Source organism: Pantherophis guttatus, chromosome 8 (genome assembly GCF_059756535.1).
Source record: "Pantherophis guttatus breed Tessera chromosome 8, ASM5975653v1, whole genome shotgun sequence".
Classification (NCBI taxonomy): Eukaryota; Metazoa; Chordata; class Lepidosauria; order Squamata; family Colubridae; genus Pantherophis; species Pantherophis guttatus.
Window position 1 is genome coordinate 28,342,947 of NC_142070.1, and position 19,536 is coordinate 28,362,482.

At 34.1% G+C, this 19,536-nt stretch overlaps 1 protein-coding gene across 12 annotated transcripts in view; it reads left to right on the forward strand.

Moving 5' to 3' along the window:
• The window catches only part of LRBA (LPS responsive beige-like anchor protein), a 359,129-nt gene that overhangs the window by 281,549 nt on the left and 58,044 nt on the right, over positions 1-19,536 (forward strand). For all 12 annotated transcript variants that reach the window (XM_034442710.3, XM_060686876.2, XM_034442712.3 and 9 more), the window contains one exon: positions 1,079-1,231. In XM_034442710.3, coding sequence (XP_034298601.2) covers positions 1,079-1,231 — 153 coding nt within the window. The remainder of the gene's footprint in view (positions 1-1,078; positions 1,232-19,536) is intronic.

The following is a 19,536-nucleotide window of genomic DNA, read 5'->3' on the forward strand; positions in this document are numbered from 1 at the left end:
TGGAGTTTATGATGTGTAGCTCTTTATGTGGCGTCATAAATTTCAGAATAACTTTTATGTATAAGAACTTGATTGGGGTCATTTCTTAAAATACATATATTTTATTGAAATAGAAAACAGCAATTCAAATAAGTTTACAAAGAATAAACTTCTAGTTATAATAAATCATAACGGAATGAAGTTGAATGATCATAGAATAAATCTTCCACAAATTGAGAAGGAGCTTTTGGGTCCAAACCAATTGATTAGTTAATTGTCTCAGTTAATTATTTTTTTAGCCCTTCTATATATATTATATTTTGTCTGACACTTTTAAAAAAAATATCCAGCATTTAAGTATCTTTATGGCTAATATTGATAGATTGCTTTAATAGAGGTTTATTCATTCTAAATGCTTTAAAAAATAATCCTATACATTATCATTGCAGTAGCCAATTTTCCTAAAAATTGGTGCCATCATTAACCTCCAGCTACGCTCTTAAGTATGCAATACTTTATTGTTGTATGGATAATACCAATGCATCTTATAAGCATTCTGTTGCCAAGTTGAGTATGTTACTCAGTGCTGCTTACATAGACATAGCAAGCATAAGAGTATATAGTATCTTAAATTATTCAGGGAATATTCAGGGAATCATTTAGACACATTTTTCTGAATCTGATTTTGAAATCAAATGCAGAATATAATGCTACACATTTTACAGTATACTTTAGTGAGCGTTTAATGTTTCTAAACATGATATGAACGTGAACTTTAAAACAAAACAAAAGTTAAAAATATGAGTTTGAAATGTTACAGCTTCCATTATTTTAAAGAATACTAAGATTTAGTGTTTTAATTTCAGATTAAACTATGTTTAGACAAACATACCTACTGTTCTTTCATTCAACATTTCAAATATTGCATTTATCTACCACTATGAGCAAGTTTTCTGCAACATTTAATACATGTAAAATGAAAATATTATTATATATACAAAATGAAAGTACTTTCCATTGCATTCACTATCTCTTTTAAGTGAGTGACTTCTATGATAACCCAATTTATTACATGTCACTGGTTTTCATTTCCATATAGGAGCTTGTTCCTGAATTTTATTATCTACCTGAGATGTTTGTCAATTTCAATAATTACAATCTTGGAGTGATGGATGATGGAACAGTGGTGTCTGATGTTGAACTTCCACCATGGGCTAAAACCCCAGAAGAATTTGTTCGCATAAATAGACTGGTAAGATAACAATAAACTATTAATTGTGTTAAGTTATGACCTTTCTCAAAAAATATGTCATTTTTAACCATGTAAAGCTGGAATTTATGTAGCTTGGAATGAAAACAGCTATTTGGGGAGACTGGAAATCTCTACAGTTTTACATTTATTTTTAATTTAAATGTTGGTGCTAATTTTTAATCATATCACTAAAAGGGTAAAATACGTTAACAGCATTCACAGAGCTTTTATCAATGTTTTAATGTAATTATCTTTCTAATATTTATTCCTAATATTTTTCAATTCAACACTTAGATTACTTATGATACCTTTCTTGGCTTCTCAGAATTTAGCTATCATTAAAATTACTTAAGTCTCTAGTAGAATAGTGAAAGTTACTATATAGATACATGCAAACATATTTTTAAGAAAACTACACTAATGTAAGTATGGAGAAGGAACAGTAAAAACAAATGAATTCCTCAAATAGGTTTTCTATTTTTGAAAGTCATATTTCTTTATTTGGCAAGGTACTATGCTTATTTATTAATTGGAAGAATATAATGTGAGCAAAAAGCCTCTCATCCAAATTCTTAAAATATGCTTTCAGGGCAGTTCAGATGGTTGGAAGAGGAGTCAATTTCAAGATTGAAGTGGTTGGGTTCTTGTAAAACTCTTCCTTCCATTCACCCATTAGTAATCGGGGGGAAATATATGCTATCAAAATTTAGTAATTGAACACTAGAGTTTAACATCATTTTCTGGTATCTGAGGGGTTTCAGGAATGCATATGGGATAATATTTCCTAATTTTCTGCTTCAGGACAAAGAGACTCATAAATAGGTTTGTTCCCAGTAGGGAACAAGGGTCCACCAAGAAAAGGGACTGAAATTAGGAATATAGCAACATGTCAGAATGCTTCTTTCTTGCATATACAATCCTACACAATTTCTGACTTGTATGGATCCTGGAGTACTTCATTTCGCTCCCTTTTACGCTGCGGTCATTTCTTGGCCAATTATAGTATCTATTTAGAGAAGCAATCCTCAGAAACCAACAATGCAAACTTTTTCTCTGTAATTATATAATGAATTTCACACAATTCACTATACAAATATTTCAAAAATGTTGTGTTCCAATGTAAGAGTGATATTCAGCCATTTTACTGAAACAAAGCTGATCTGTATTTAATCACTACCTAGACAACATCTATGTTTAACTCCAAAATACAGGAAAAAGCAAGATATTGATAGTGACAGTACATTTATGGCGTACATTTTACCTTGATTTTTTTATTATGTATACCAATTATACATAGTTATTAGCAAGATGACTATATATGTATATAGGCATTTTCCAAGTGATATCCTGAAAATATAGTCCAAATAATTACATATTCAGTGTTTAATTTTAATATTATATAGATAGTTATCTGATTACAAAAAAATGTAAGTAAGGGAAATGTCTTTCTTAAAAAGGAATATTTTGACCAAAACACATTTACTACTAGATCCGTTTCAAAAATAGAATGCTTATATATTTATCTTTGCAATTAATGAGATAATTATAAATTATTATAGACCTTTTAAGTGGTAATTTTGTAGGGTACAATGGACAATTTTTCCCCTTTCAATACATAGTACAGATTTTTCTGCAGTGATTGGAAATGCATGCTGCTTTGATCTGTGACCTTTTTGTGGTGCTAATCGGGTTCCTGATATCATTATACCTTGCTCATTAATCATATTTTCCTCCATCTCATCAGCCAACTAAACAGCCCAAGCCTCTGTTTCAGTCCTGTGCTTGGCAGGCTTCTGCTTTTCCGGATTATTACACTGTGATACTTTGGCTTCTCATAACCAGACCCATATCAAGCTGTGTACTACAATTAAAGTCAGATGGTCCTTATGGTGAATGGGGAAATAGTGTTGCAGCTGTCTATCTCTTATTGGAATAGTCCAGCAAGAGAAATAGATGATATATAGAGCAGTATATAATAACAAATTGTACAGTGCTACGACAACAGTGGGGATATATAATGCTAATTGTTAATCATTGTTATTTTAATATGACTGTTAAGATAGCATAGCATTATATATCATTTTATTAAAATCCATTCATTTTGTCTATTTTGGAACAAGGATGAAAGGGCGAAGATAATTCTCTTTAAATATTTTTATTTTTTATTTTTAATTTGATTTATATGCCGCCCTTCTCCGGAGACTCAGGGCGGCTTACAAGGCGTTAAGCAAATATGACTTCTAAATTAAAATAATATAGAAACACAAAAGAGAAATCATGAAAACAACAGTAGAAATAAAGAAAATACTATCCAGTTTTAAAGTAGAAGAATATCTACTTTATAGGACATTAATTAAATACCTGTAGAACAAAAGTGTTCAGTTAGTATTTGAAAGTATTGACAAATGAAGGTTACGAATTTCCATAGATTCTGGAACTGTATTAACCATGGTTTTGGAATAGGTTATTTCTAAAATGAGTTTATATTCATCTGCCCATCCAATGAGGCTGAATAGTGTCACCTGTCTCCAGGTCTCAATTTATATAAGAATGTCTTCTGATAGGACCTCAAAGCATGCTATTTCATGTAGAGATGTATACTGTAGGTATATTTATTTCAAACTATTAGCATTCTGTTTCCAGCATATAATTTCAGTCTTTCAAACTATTAGCATTCTGTTTCCAGCATATAATTTCAGTGTTTTTACTGGTGAATTGACAGTGTGAGGGTTTGTTTTGTTTTGTTTTGTTTTTCAGGCTATTACTGTTGATAGGTATTAGTTGTGTGGAGCTGCTCTCTGCCCTTCAAAGTCAGTCAGTCAGTCAGTCAGTCAGTCAGTCAGTCAGTCAGTCAGTCAGTCAATCTTCTATTGATTGAAAGTAATATATTTTAATCAAATGTACCAAAGTAAAGAATATATATAGTCAGTTCTAACTCATTAAGGGTAGGGTGGCTTACTATGAAACACATTCCTATATTTCAATATTTAAGGACCTTAATGCATATATTAACTCTTTATTACCAGAATTTTAGTAATCTTAATTGGGAAGGCAAGATTCCAATGGAAAATAAGGTGTGGTATCATGGCCATATTTTTTCTATATATTAGGATGGAATAATATGTTCCCTTGGCTTCCTGTGTTAACTCAGTGTAAAAAAAGAGATTTTAAACTGTACATATGCAGGCAAACTTTATATCATAATATCAGGTAGGTTGAATTGGAAAGAGATTGCTGTATCACAAGATTGCAATGAAGAGGATGATGACAATGATGATGATAATGATTATGATGATATTTTTATTCTGCCTGAAGGTGGTGAATATACTTAATCTTGCCTGGTTTTCCCTCACAACAATATCAATCCTATTAGGTTCTTTGGTGAGAGAGAATGACTGGCCCAAAGTCACCTAGTTGTCTTTCATGACTAAGGAAGGCTAGAACTCCCAGTCAGATGGTTTCTAAGACAACACCTTAGTCACTATCCACTGTAGATGGATACTTACACGTTTCCCTGAAAATAAGACCGGGTCTTATATTAATTTTTGCTCCAAAAGACGCATTAGGACTTATTATCAGGTGAGGTCTTATTTTCTGGGAAATATGGTCCATCTGGCTGACGGATTTTAACTGGGGCTTATTTTTGGGGTAGGATTTATATTACAAGCATTCTGAAAAATCATGCTAGGGCTAATTTTCTGGTCTTATTTTCGGGGAAACACAGTAATATGAGAAATGCATCTTTTTATTTCCTTAAGAAATAAAATTCTTGAATATATGTTCTTAGATTGGAACAAATCTTGACCATTTTAGCTTTCTTACTTCTGATGGAGGAAGACTTTTCTGGAGCCAAACATTAGTCTTTTAAAATGTAATTAAAACATATATTTGCATAATTTCACCTTAGTTTCTATATTTTAGCCATGATAGACTATGACAAGAACTTTAATGCCTGGAATTGGTCTTTTTCTCTCTAAAATATTCTGCTGAGATTTTCTTTTCTGATTGGTTTACATTATACTTGTATTAATAAACAAGGATAAAACCTTGTATGTCTAAGGATTATCTACAAACAGAAGTTTGCCTTTTAAATAAAATTTGATTCGGTGGGCTGCTAGTTTCACTTCTTTTTTGAAGCTACTGCTTTCATTGTCTTGCACTTTCTCATTCAACCGAAGAAATGCTATTAGAATGTAATTCCCTTGAGAATAGAGTGCTATCCATTATCGTATATATCTTTCTTGCTTTATATGCTGCATTAATGGCGACGTACAAATGAGTAGGTTTTCCTCCTCTGTCTTAGTTTGATATTTATAGCAGAACCTAGAGATATTGCATATTGATGCAGCTTTAATTAGGAAGCTTGCATCGTTCTTTTTACTGAATTTTTGTTAAATGTAATATTTAAAAAATAAAAATATAAAAAGGTATAGAGTACAGATAATAAAGAAACAGTAATGGAAATGTTCTATAGTGGCAAAGATCATGAACAAGAAATCCAAGTGTTTTATATTAAAAGTTGTCTGTGTGTCCGTTCATCCTCACACAAGATAAGAAAAGTATAAGGCTAATAACAAATACAGTAGAATGCTATCTTTCCCAAATACCTTCACCATTACAAAATATCTCTTTCTACTATTGATATATAGCACTTCTATCTCCATATCTTTTCTTTCTGTTGGGCTTGTCTTTCAGCTGTTCTTTTTCCTTCTTCTTTTTTCAATAAATCGCTGTCATAAATTTCCAATTTGTTAACCAGCAGCTTTAGTCTACTGACTAAGAGCTCTCTTTACCTACCATATTTTTCGGAGTATAAGATGTACCTTTTTCCCCCCAAAAAAGAGGGTGAAAATCTGGGTGCGTCTTATACTCCGAATGTAGCCCCACCCAGCTTCTCAAATGGAGGTTTCAGAGGCAGAAAAAGCATCAGAAACGAAGCTTCAGAAAGAAAGCCCCCAAACAGAGCTTCAGAGGCTTTTTTTCTGAAGCTCTGCTTTGGAGGCTTTCAGAGGCAGAAAAAAAAAAGCAAAAAAAAGCAAAACACAGAGTTCACAACCAAGGAACTTGTTGCTAAAATTCACCTCTGGGAACAGCTGATTGGGGGTATTCCGGGAGGCCGATCCACCTGCCAGTCAGCTTTTTTCTTATTTTCCTCCCCAAAAACTAAGGTGCATCTTATACTCTGAAAAATACGGTATTCTATTTTTTATCTGTGATTCAGATGATTGGCTCACTTCAAAAATTCAACCAGTGCCTTCAAACTAAACAATGAAAAGAGCGCATACTAGCTTTATTTGTTTCTCTGTCCAGTTTTCACACCTACAGCTGGACCTCTGAAGACAACTATGATTCTGACATAGCATGATCCTAGGTCTCATAGATAACTGGAATTGTGTTCATACACACTTGAGTACATGTCTCATTTAGTTCTGAGCTTAAATCTGTGTAGATTGAAAACCAAAGAAAATGGGTTGCTCTCTAACTGGTTTAGAGCCTTCTACATTTCAGTAAAGGTAGTTTCTTTCTTATGAAACAGAATAATTTACAGTCACAGCTATCAAAATTCAGAGAGGATTAGATGTTAAAATAGCTTTTGTAGTGGAGGTACACCAGTCAAAAAGGGAAGACTCCTTGAGAATGCATTAATAGCATATAAAATATTTTAAAAATGGGGGCACTTTAGGTGGTACTTCATAATATATATAGTTTTTAGGGGCTCAACCAAACACAATCCATTAAGTCATAAATGAATATTTGGGGACTGTTATTTTTTAAAAAATTTTTTTTATCATATATAACTGATAGGTACCATCCAGGCATGCAGGGTTATATTCTTAGTTTCAAATGACTGTTTTGTAACAAAAACTTTAGAAACAGATTAGATTTTCTGATGTGAATTTTTTTGTGTCCAACAGAAATTCAGTTCCACTTTCGTCAGGCACAAACAATCAGATCCACATGTGAAGAGTTCAATTAACCTTTTTATTTTTTCGACCTATAATCAGTGATGGGTTGCTACCAGTTCGCCCCGGATCGGGTGAACTGGTAGCGGTAGCAGCGGGAGGCTCTGCCCACTCGCCCGGACAATTCTGCACATGCGCAGAAGTGTCATGTGCATATGTCCACGAGCAAACCGGTAGCAACAGGTTTTGAAACCTGCCCCTGCTTATAACACAGGAATCTTCTCAAACTGGCAGTTTTTCCCTGGGCCAGATTATATTAAGTTTGAGGGCAATTAAAGGAGGTCAGACTTTGCCCCCTTGTGCCTATATAGAGATTCCAGAATAATTTTCCATTTGACGCCTCCCCCAGTTTAATCTCTCTCCAACAACTTTATATGTACATTGAAATGAAGGATTTCATGTATAGTACTTCGGGATGTCTTTCTCATAGTTATGTTGTTATTACTAAGCTTACTTTTACATTTTTGTTTACAAAATATTTTAAACTACGAATTTTGATAGCAAATGCAGCTGATAGATAAATTGTAATATATTTGCTAAATATTTATAAATTGTAATTACTACTGCCAATAATATAAAAACTTCATTTATATATTAGTTGAACACTATTAGTTATTTAGTTAATTTAGATGTGGACCGTATATGCAGATTCACAGAGAATTCCCGCAAAACTTTATTTACTTGTTTATTTTAGTGAATTTAGGTGTTAGCTGACTGAAACTGACTTTGGGTGATTCACAAGATAATAACATAAGAACCAAATATAATCCAAAACTAAGATGGCATCCAGGCACAATATACAGACAAAAACAAAAATAATGGGCACAGCCAACAAGGGGCCCCACTAATTTTAGATCAAGGCATGGATTTTGAGGGGGGATTGTATTTGAAAAATAAATTGTCCTATAATATAGGAACATCTACTTCCTAGGTCCTGATAGATAAACTGAGTAGTTTTCAAGAACAGACCCATGTAAAATATATTGCAGTAGACAAGCTTTGTGGTGACTAGGGCATGACTGACAGACTGAAGGGCCTTCTAATGCAGGAAAAGACACATCTGCTATACCAGATGGTGCTGAGAAAAGCCCCCTTGACTACAGTTATTATTTTGAAACTCATTGACGTGAAACAGCAGTATAATTTTTATATGAAAAAAAATCTCAAAATTAACAAATTCTCAATTCCCTTTCAATTAATGGGGATACTTTAATTCATGGCCTATCCTTCTCTGCTTTTCTCTCCCTATACCCACTCCCTGGATCTATTTATTTAGGTTTTGAATGGATATATTTATGCATCTAAGAGACAGTGATAGTATATAGGAAAATCGAAAATGGCTTTAGAAACCAAATTCAGAGTATATTGCCTGCAATATATTTGTGAAGATTAATAATATTCTGAAAGCAGTTTCTTGAATTGCTCTTTTCTTTATCTTAACAAGCCCTAATTTTTTATATTTGAACTTTGGGCAGTGGTGTACAAATCTCAGGAATACTAAATATTCTTGGAAAATTGTACATTTTTGATTGATTGGTAAAGAGTAATACTCTTACTCAGATGTCATAACTGCTGAACTGTCTTGTGTTATCCTTTTAGTCATTACATTTCAAAGTTGTATCATTATTTGAGGGCAACATTGGTTGATTTATTATGTGGAGCTTCTGTTCATGCCAGAGTATATATTTGTAATTCAATGCTGTTTATAACAATGCTGTTTATAATTCAGATACTTCTGATACTTCCTTTAGTGTTTCAAATTGAATATCACAATTTAACAAAGAACTGAACAAGCAAAACAGTGGAGATTTAGGAATTGTTTGGCTTGTTGAGACAGGATTTTTCATTTTTAAACAAGAAATGATAAAGACTTTATTATTACATAATCCTGTGAATAAAAAAACTTTATTGTTTTTCAGGTAGGATGTAATTTTGTTACATAAACTAGAAATATTCATAATCATAAAGTTAAATAGAGAGAAGGATCTATTAAATAATATATCTCTTATCTGTGTGAGGAATTTTGTTAATGGAAGGGAATTTTATCAGTGGAAACTAATAGTCAGGGGAACTCTCAAATATTTGTCCAGGAAGGATAATTTTTGCAGGAGAGAAAATGTTTTTATGAAAGTTAAACAGTCCATTTATTTTTCTTAGTAGGTGAGCATTATGTGATTGTTTTAACATTGTTGAATATTGTCAGAACAAATGAATTCCAAAGTAATGAGTACATCAAGATGTTCTAACAGTCTTGGGTGTTCTTTCACAAATTAACTAGTAGTATAATTTTTTCAGCACACACTTGTCTTGTCTTTGCAAACTTTTAAGTCAGCTAAAAGTTTCTGTGCCAAACATCAGCTCTCAAGGAGCACAAATTGTTTTGTATGTTCTAGTCAAAAAGATAGTGAAATGGACACTCTGGAAATCTGTATTTCTTCATTGAATTATCTGGATTTTGAAGTTCCTACAAATAAAATAGGATAACTGTTTTTTTTTTCCTTTTGTTTTTGCGCTCATAAAATAAGGGACAAATTCTACAACCTTACTATGGGTTTTAAGAGCAAATGATTTAATTTGTGGAGTAAAAGGCCGAAAAGGAGGATGCAGTTTATATTTTACATTTATTTAATAGGATTCAAGCCGTAAATACTGAGTGTCCTTTTTTATAACAAATAAAATAAAGTTAATCTACTCTTCAGTATCTAAGATAGGAATATATTTTAGGCTAGTATAATTGATAGCTCATCAGCCTTTTACTGAATTACAGAAAAATTGAATAAGTAAATATGTGGGTTTTTTTTTTAAAAAAATCAGTATAACTTTAGCAGATCATATGTAATCTGAAGGAGGCCTGATATAAATTGTATTATAGCAGTTAATACAGTACTCCCTCTTTCCATTCCCCCTGTTCCACTGACCTAACAACAACCTTGTGTGAAAGGCTAGTCTGATAGTGACTGATTACCAGTCCAGTTTCTTAATTTTGGTTACTTCTTCAAGGCAGTTCAGGTAAGGAATAAAACAATGAATACTAGCTATATCTTTATAGCGAGGTTATATTAACAAAAAGACTGAGAGACTGAGAGAAATATTTCCCTCTCCTTTCCTTAACACTCTGGAAAACTTGGGAGGATCCCTTAAACCCTTCCCATACCTCCTCTCCTGTGGGCTGAGAAATCTTTTGTGTGGGTTGTCCAGTCTGTGACTATTCCTTCTATCTCCCAAGGTCATTCCTGAACAGCATTACAATTCCTATAGTATAATGGATTCTCTATTTGATCCCAAGTTTCTATTTGATCTGTTTTGTTTGTCACAGGCCAGCCTCCAAGCTTTACCTGACCTCATTAATAGGGAAGTAGTGATAACTAATAGTGACAAGTGGCAGCCATCTACCTCATGTTGGAGACTAAGTCACTGAAGCAAAAACACAAAAATGAGGGCTTAATTTGCAGTTCTTGAGAATTCCTATATCCTGTTTATTCCTCAGAATGGCTTATTCTGGAAGCATGAGGGTTTGCAGGGGGTAGATTGTGAGATATATTTATTAATTATCTTTTCTAGACTATGCAGACAAGGCACTAGCTAAAACCATATATGCCTTTTCCCTTATTGTTACACATTTTAAAAGGAATCCTGGAAATTCAAGCCTAAATGGAAACAATTCAGAATGCTGCCCTGCCTTTCTACACAGAGATGCTCATTTATTTAGAGAAGCAGTTAATACAGAAATGTTTCCCAGAATGGTTTTTCCAGTTATTTTTCATGTGGAGGTTTCGCATTGTGTCAGTTATCTCTTGCTCAGCGGCTGGTTATCATCCCGTTATTGGATTGCTTATTGACCATAAGAATAGATAAGAAAATAGTGTTAGATTTTATTTATTTTGTTTTCCTGGTTTAAGAAAGAAGTAAAACTTTAAAAGTCTTTATGATTATGGTGAATGAACTTAGTTAGTTATGATGATATAGATTTAAAATACTTTATATCCTACTTTGAGGAGTCTCCTTGAGGCAATTTTATCAGTTAAAAATTGAAATATAAAATACATTGTTACTGAAATAGTAGCACAGAACATTGAAAACTCAGTAGTATTAAAAATATAATCTAAATGCAGGCTTTTATTTCTTCAAAAGAAGACTCGAACTTTCAAATTCAAATAGGGAAAGAAAGGGGGATGGGGAGGGGAAGAGAACAGAACCATAAACGCAATTCATGGCAGTGGTTTCTCAAGGAACTCTCCCCGTGAAAAGAATTAGACAGCAGACTTATCCACTTCTGTTTGTTGACATGCAGCCCTTTCTCTTATGGACAATTCAGGTTATATTCTGAATACCTTGTTTATTTTATAAAACTTTCCTGCCATGTGCATAAAGTGCAGTTTCAGTTTTCCTTTCTGCTGAAAGATCAGCGAAAAAGATAACTAGGGATAAACATCAGCACAGTACTCTTTTTTCTAGTGAGTCTTGTAGTAATGCTCAGTTATAATTTTATTGTAACCACCAATAGTCAAAATAGCAAATTCCATTTATATAAAACTGAAAGTTAACCAAATATTTTGAACACTACACGTACCCATACACATTTTGGAATACTTCTTAGGAACGTTATGTAGTGGTTATGCTGCCTGGCACAGGTGAATTTTTTCCTAACATTAAATTGGCAGAGAAAAATGATTTAAAACTGATTCCTTTCCTAGCCAATTAAATAGACTGTTGGTTTAAAGTTGTAATTCACTTTTGTAAGACTGTTTATAATGTACCCTTTGAAAAGCTATGTGTGCCTGTCTTTTGTTTTAAGGCATAATGTCTAGGACAAGCAGTCTGCCGTGCAGTAAAGGAATTTGATTTTAGCCATTTCTAAAATTAAAGACAAATATCTGTTTCTATAAACAGGTCCTGGACTGCTTCAGCTGCTACATAGCCCAGTGATATTTTAATTTGCTAGGCAGACATGTTTACTGTGTACTATATAGTTTATGAGTGTTACCATAAATGAGGTAATCTTGCATCTTGGTTTCCATATGTGAAACATTACATGAGGAAATGCAGCTGGGTTGTTAGTTGATGATATTAGTGGACTTTATTTGAATATAAACTTTATACTGAGCGGTTTAAAATATTTGTACTAGAACTGGTTATGTGCTTTTTAGCATTTTATACTTCAGAGAAACCAGAATTTTTTTTAAAAGGTTGCCAAGTGGATGTTTCAGTTTCAAAACCGTTAGCAATAATGATTAAAAACCAACAACTTTGCATTCTTGGTAAAAATACAACTTTATATACTTTCTACGAAACAATTTGTTTTAAAACTAAAAACATGGTAACATACTAAAACATTAAACAATATTCTTTGGGGTCAAATTTAATGCATTCTGTAGGAGTGGAGATAAAGTGGATGGATATAAACTATTTGGCTTAATTTTTATCCAAATCAAAAAGTAGCTCAAGTACCTGGAATGCCCTTCTCCAAATCTTACTCTTTCCCTGTCTGTATAAAAAATAAAATAAAATCTGTGACTATTATTCTGTGACATCACAGCTCCAATACCAGAAAAATGAAAATGGGAGGATTGGGGTATCCCATAATATACGCTGCTTATGCAGACCGCAGATAGTTCTCTTGATCTATGCCATGGCTTGATCCGCAAGAAACTAATGTTAGCTCTGGAACAGCTCTGAAGGTTGTGTTTACATATTGAAGCAAGACTTTGCTGCTCTCTTGTTCTGCTTCGAGTTCTGAGATAAAGATATTCCACCATTGAAACTCTCCACAAAATAAGATAATTGATTTAAGAAAATGTTGTAATTATATTATCTCTGGCTTGGGTTAGAAGAGTAGTAGGTTGCTTGTAAGTTGTCTGATTTGTGAGTGCTAGTTGTTTGCCTGGCTATTATTTTTGTGTTTTGTATTGTGTGGATTATTTTATTTTAAAGTTTGAAAATAAAATTTAGCAGCTTTTAAATTTAACTAAATTGAAACAAAATATTCCTTTAGATGCATTCTACATGCAAACAGTTCAAGCTCTGCTGGGCATATCTTGACCTATTATTTATGAACATGAATACTTTTTCTGCTATCCAGTAATATTTTTAATCTCTTAGTTATAGCTTGACATAACATATTTTTCTATGAAATATAAATTTTAACTTTCCAACTAATATTTAGAATAAAGTTGCTTTATAAATAACAAGATCATCCATTTTAAGTATGCAGTTAGATATTTTTTCTTGGAAATCAGTTTAAAATAGCTCTCTTGATTCTGCTCGCTTTTAGTATAATAAATTTTTGCTAGTTTTGTGGTAAATGTATATGTGTGTATTTAATAGAAAAAGATTGTCTACAATATGCAAATTGTACAGATATATAATCTGTCAATTTGTGAATATGTAGAAAACAATAACTCTTGGTTATATAGCACCAGTATGTTTTTTTAATGATAATTATCTACTAAATTTTCCTAGTTTTGTTGCAATATACACTTTTTACTGTAACTGATTCTATAAAATTTCAGTGAGTATTTTCTGAAATTTTGGAAGTCATTCTATCTTTCACTTGTTAATATAGATAGACTGAAATAATTTTTTAAAAATGTACTCAAGTATAGCTATATATACAGTCAATAAGAATGAATCCATCCAAATTGAGCATCCCCATAGTCATGTGATTAAAATTTCGGTGCTTGGCAATTGACTAATATTTATGACAGTTGCGATGTCCCAGGGTCATGTGATCGCCTTTTGCGGCCTTCTTCCAAGCAAAGTCAATGGGAAAGCCATGTAAGAACCATGTTACTAATGTAACTTAATGTCACTTAACAACTGTCTCACCTAGCAACAGAAATGTTGTGCTTAATTGTGGTTGTAAGTCAAGGGCTATCTGTACTTCTGTAGATTTATTACCTATATTTCCACAAGTCTCATGTAGCAATAGCACTTAGACTTAATATACCACTCCACAGTGCTTTAACAGCCCTTCCTAAGCTGTTTTACAGAGTCAGCATATTTCCCCCAACAATCTGGGTCCTCATTTTACCGACGTCAGAAGGATGGAAGGCTGAGTCAACCTTCAATCTGGTGAGAATCGAATTCCTGGAGTGAGCAGTGAGTTAGTCTGCAATACTGCATCCTAACCACAGTGCCATCACATCTCTTGTAACATTGTTGCACATTATAGCCTGGACATTCTGAGTGATATAAGCAAAAGTTAGGACTGCATAAAAATTATGATCCAAAACAAAATCAGTTGCTTTTATTAATATGTAACATTACGTACTAATGGACCAATTGGACCAATGGACCAATTTCAACATTACGTTGTATAAATTGTTGTTGTTTGTAATATGGTGGGTCTTTGGTGCTGTCTGAGCTTGGTGATTTTCTTTAAGATGTTTTATTGCCTAAACCAGATAACATCATCATTACTCATTACCCATTAGGTTGCAGAAATACCAACAAGAAATCCCTCATTTCAACCCTAAGCTTCAAATATTCTTGCTTATTGGCTTTTAATGTTGTGCCATAATAGATTTATTCATATACCAGTAGTTCTCACAATCACCACAATTTGGCCCAGAATCTCAATTAACAAGATATCACATGAATGCTTTGCTCCACAACTGTAATCTCAGCAATTTTCCTTACAATCATTAAGTAATCTTACAATTTGTTAAGTGGAGGGAGTCCCAAGTAAGGTGTATGGGTTGCCTCAAAAGGGTAGGAAAAGTCCCAGGAGGCTCAGCAGAGGACACACATGAGTTGGGGTGCTGCAATCCAATACAAGTACAGGGAGGCTAGGGAAAGAAGTCATAGCTGCCCCAGTCTGGTTCAGCACTGTGTGGAAAAGATGCCTGGAAGAGCCAAACACCTGGGGAGCTCCAGTGGCACAAAGCATCCACAACCCTACAAAGGGTTGAATGCAGAAATGAAATCTGACTGGTTCGGCCCGGTTCGGCAAACTGGTAGTGGTAGCGACTGCTGGCTGGCCATGCCCCCAAACTGATCGCTGCTCGCCCGCCCCGCCCAGGCACTCCTCACTTTTGTTGGGGCTGCCCAGCCCTGGGGAAGGGAGCTAGCAGCCTACTCCCTTCCCCACAGCCCTGCCATGCTTGCCTGCCTTCCACATGGCCTTCCCGGCAGTCCCTCACGCCCGCTGGCCTTCCAAGGTCGGGTCACACATCCAGCCCATGAAGGGAAATGCGCCACTTCTGGCCCAGCCCAGGAGAAAACTTCGGATTCTCTCCACTGTGAATGGAGGAAGTATACTTTGGATTCTCTCTACTGCAGCCTTTAATGTTGAATTCTGTGGCAGAAAGAATCCAAAGTTTTCTCCCTCCATTCACAGTGGAGCTGCTGCTCCCTTTATGGTCCCCCCCGGCCCCCTCCCTCCCGGAGGTCAAAGTACCTTAAAGGGACAGGCTGCAGCAGCTCCACTGTGAACGGAGGGAGAAAACCGGATTTTCTCTGCCACAGCATTAACTATGAGCCCTTCTCATGCTCATACACACATTTTTTCCTACCGGGTTCTGTGGGCATGGCTTGGTGGGAGGCCATGTGATTGCGTGGGTGTGAATGACATCGAGTTAGCCACACCCACTCAGTCACAGGACACTTGGCATTTCATGGTATTGTGACTGTTTTATGCCATGCTGTTGGAATGTGGGCATTTGGAATTTTCTACAGGTTGCTACTTTGCGCCCTACTATGGAGGGTTTCCACGTATTCAATCCTTCATGGGGGAGATAGATGTTTCACACCATGGCACACCTTGGCATTTGTAACTTCTTCTACTTTTTATTTTCTATTCCCTTTTTTGATTATTTGTTCTTGTTAGTTTCTATCAATATACTTTAAAATTTAATAAACTTATTATAATAAAAATGAAAATTAGTATAGAAACTGGACTGATTAAATGTTGGGAAAAGAATGCAGGAGGAGACAAGAGTCAAGGAAAACCATTTAATACTATAATGTTTTTAGATGTATACATAACATTCCAACATTGATCAATTTGTTAAACTACCTGACATCTTAATTGTAGTTTAAATAAGATTTTGTTCTTAGGCTGCTCTTCCTTTTCAGTTTTCTTCATAAGGAATTGGATGATAAATGGAAACATAAACATAGCTTGAAAATGTGAACTAGTTCCAAACATTTCAATAGTTTTATAAACAATTGGTCACAGTTACTTTCAGTTGAATTACAGTTTCCCTGAAAGTAGTAACTCACTTGATCTATGTTAAAGAAATTATTCTTAATGTTTATCTTATTGGCTTATTTTATTAATGTTAAATAATGGCTGATAATTATATATTAATCAAATACTGCATGCTAAGACAAAATGTAATCATTCAGACTTAAGAAAATGACTCTTCATGTAGAAGTTGTGGTTTTGTTCCATTTACTTCAGTGTGTTGATTCTAACCATGACTCTTTCAAAGAGCCTTGATTTACTATTTTACTGTTATTGTCCATGCTTGCTTTTATTATTTATTCCTTTTATTTTTAGCTGTTCCTGTAAAAGAGAGAGAGAAAGAGACTGACCCAATATCACCAATGAGCTCCATAGTTCTAATCATGCCTTTTCAGTGCTAGAAGTATGGTTCAATTTGTCAAGATAGTCCTCAACGTACGTCCACAATTGAACCCAAAATGTATGTTGCTAAGTGAGACATTTGTTAAGTGAGTTCTGCCCCAGTTTATGACCTTGCTTGCCATAATTGTTAAGTGAATCACTGCAGGCCATAAGTTAGTAACCTAGTTGCTAAGTGAATCTGGCTTCCTTGTTGACTTTGCTTGTCAAAAGCTCGCATATGGGGATCACATGACCCTGGGACACAGCAATGGTCATAAATATGAACCAGTTACCAAGTGTCAAATTCTGATCCCATGATTGTGGGGATGCTGCAAAGATCATAACTGAGAAAAATGGTCATAAGTCACTTTTTTTCAGTGCTGTTGTAACTTTGAACTAAAGGAATTGTTCTAAGCCGAGGACTACCTGTACATAAATCTTGGATGAGGGTTATAGCTCAATGATAGAGAAGATCCTATATGTAGAATACATGACAGGTTCATTATACATCTGTTTATTGTAGCTGCCAATCATGCTTGCTTGCTTGCTTGGTTATGTACCAGTATCATGGTACTGATTTTTAGTGATCACATAAATAGGTCTCCTACAAAGTATCTGTCTCTATCCTTTATATCTTCTAATGGGGCACTCATTGCTGCTATAATTAAGTCTATCCACCTTGCTTCTGGTCGTCATCTCCTCTTTTCTTTCATCTTCCCCAGCATTATAAATTTCTCCAAAGATTTAGGCATTTGCATAATACAACTGAAGATGGATAATTTGAGTCTAGTCATTTGTGCATTGAGTGAGAACTCTGGGTTGATTTATTTGATGATCTGTTTGCTTGTTCTCTGAAATCTTCTCCAACATAATGGTTCAAAAGTATTAATCCCTTTTCTATTATGCTTTTTTTCAAATTGGTGCTGTTGATAATTATTTAAAACACAGAACTCTCCACCTCTTCAGTATCTTCAGCTTCAACTCTAACCCTTGTTGCTGTATTTATTCTCATTAGTTTAGTCTTCTTTACATTTAATCTGAAATCTCTTTTTTTCACTGTGCTCTTTGGTTTTAATTTCTATGCTTTCAGATCATTTGTATTTTAACTATCAGAGTAGTGCCATTAGAATGACAAGATTATTGATATTTCTTCCTTCAATTTAGAACCATGCTTATGATTCAATTCAGTTTCCTTCAATATATATTCTACATATAGGCTAATAATTAAGGGATACAGCTTAACCAAACCCTTTGCCAATTTGGAACTAGTCTATTTCACCATGTTCTTTCTGCACTATGATTTCCTGACCTGTGTATAGGTTTTGAATGAAGACAATGAGAGCTTCAGGGATTCCCATTTTTCTAAACACATTCCACGGTTTGACATGATTGACATAATTGAAGGCCTTTCAGTAATCAATAAAGCATACCGATTTGGGGGAGGGGTAGTCTTTGGCTTTCTCAATATACCACATACATCACAATAATAACTTTGGTCTTTTCTAAACCCAGTTTGTATATCTGATACTTACCTTCCATATATAGCCTTAATCTTCATTGAATGATGCTAAGCATTAGTTTGGTAGCATGTGAAATTAAGGATATTGTACAATAATGCAATACTTTGCTAAATCTCCTTCCTTTGGTATTGGTATGTGCATTCATGTCTTTCAGTCTGTTGGCTTGGTTAGAATCTTTATTGATTCTTCTTTTGTTGCTTGCCATCTTTTGTAGATATTCCATTCATTCTTTTAGACCTGACTTGTTAATAATTAGATCTAACTTCATCTTCTAATATTGGAATTTATTTATTTATTTATTTATTTATTTATTTATTTATTTCTGTAAATAGAGGTAAATCTTCTGAGGTATCTTGAGTGCTAGCAAGTGAGCTGTATAGAATGTCAGTATACTTCTTCCATCTTTGACTGAATCTTTCCCAGCTCAGATACCATCTGTCAATTGTTTTCTTTAGCATACCAATTGGAACCTTTTCTTGAGTTCAGAACTCTTTTGATTTCCCTTGTTTTTTCCATGCCTGCTTCCTCCTTCATTGTTACAGATGTTATATTACTTTTTGTCTCTTCTAACAACTGTCTGAAATTCTTTAAGTTTATTTGAGATTTTGTGTTTGGCATTTCATCATGGCAATTTTTAGCATTTTAAGGACTCAGATTGTTGGGGGCAATGTGTTGACTCTGTAAACTGCTTAAAGAGGGCTGTAAAGGACCGTGAAGCAGTGTCTAAGTCTAAGTGCTATTGCTATTTGTTCTGTCATTCTTATGTTTTTTCCACCTTTGGCAGTCTCTGTTCATATTCTTCCTTAACAATTTTTTTAAGTTGATTCCACAGTTTACCTATTTCCCAATCAATGAAATCAGGAATTCCAAAGCAATTCCTGATGGTCTCCTTGAAAATGATATGTGCTCAATATTATATTATTGAATTTGACAGGCTTCATCTTCTGCTTTAGCTTCACTTGGGATTTGCACATGAGCAGTTCATGATCTGTTCTACAGTCAATCCTTGGGCATATATTTGCTGAGTTCTTCCACCTCCTCTAACTAATAATATAATCAGTTTGATTTCTGTGGTATTTCCTATGGAGATATATGTATATAGGTTTGTTTTGGTTGTTTGAAGAGACAGTAATGAAGAAACAATTGGATTGGCAGAAATTGTTAAGTCATTCTTCTACTTACGTTTGGTTTCTTGGACCATAAAGTCCAAAAACATTTTCCTTCTTGATATTTCCAACTATCGCAATCTTCAGT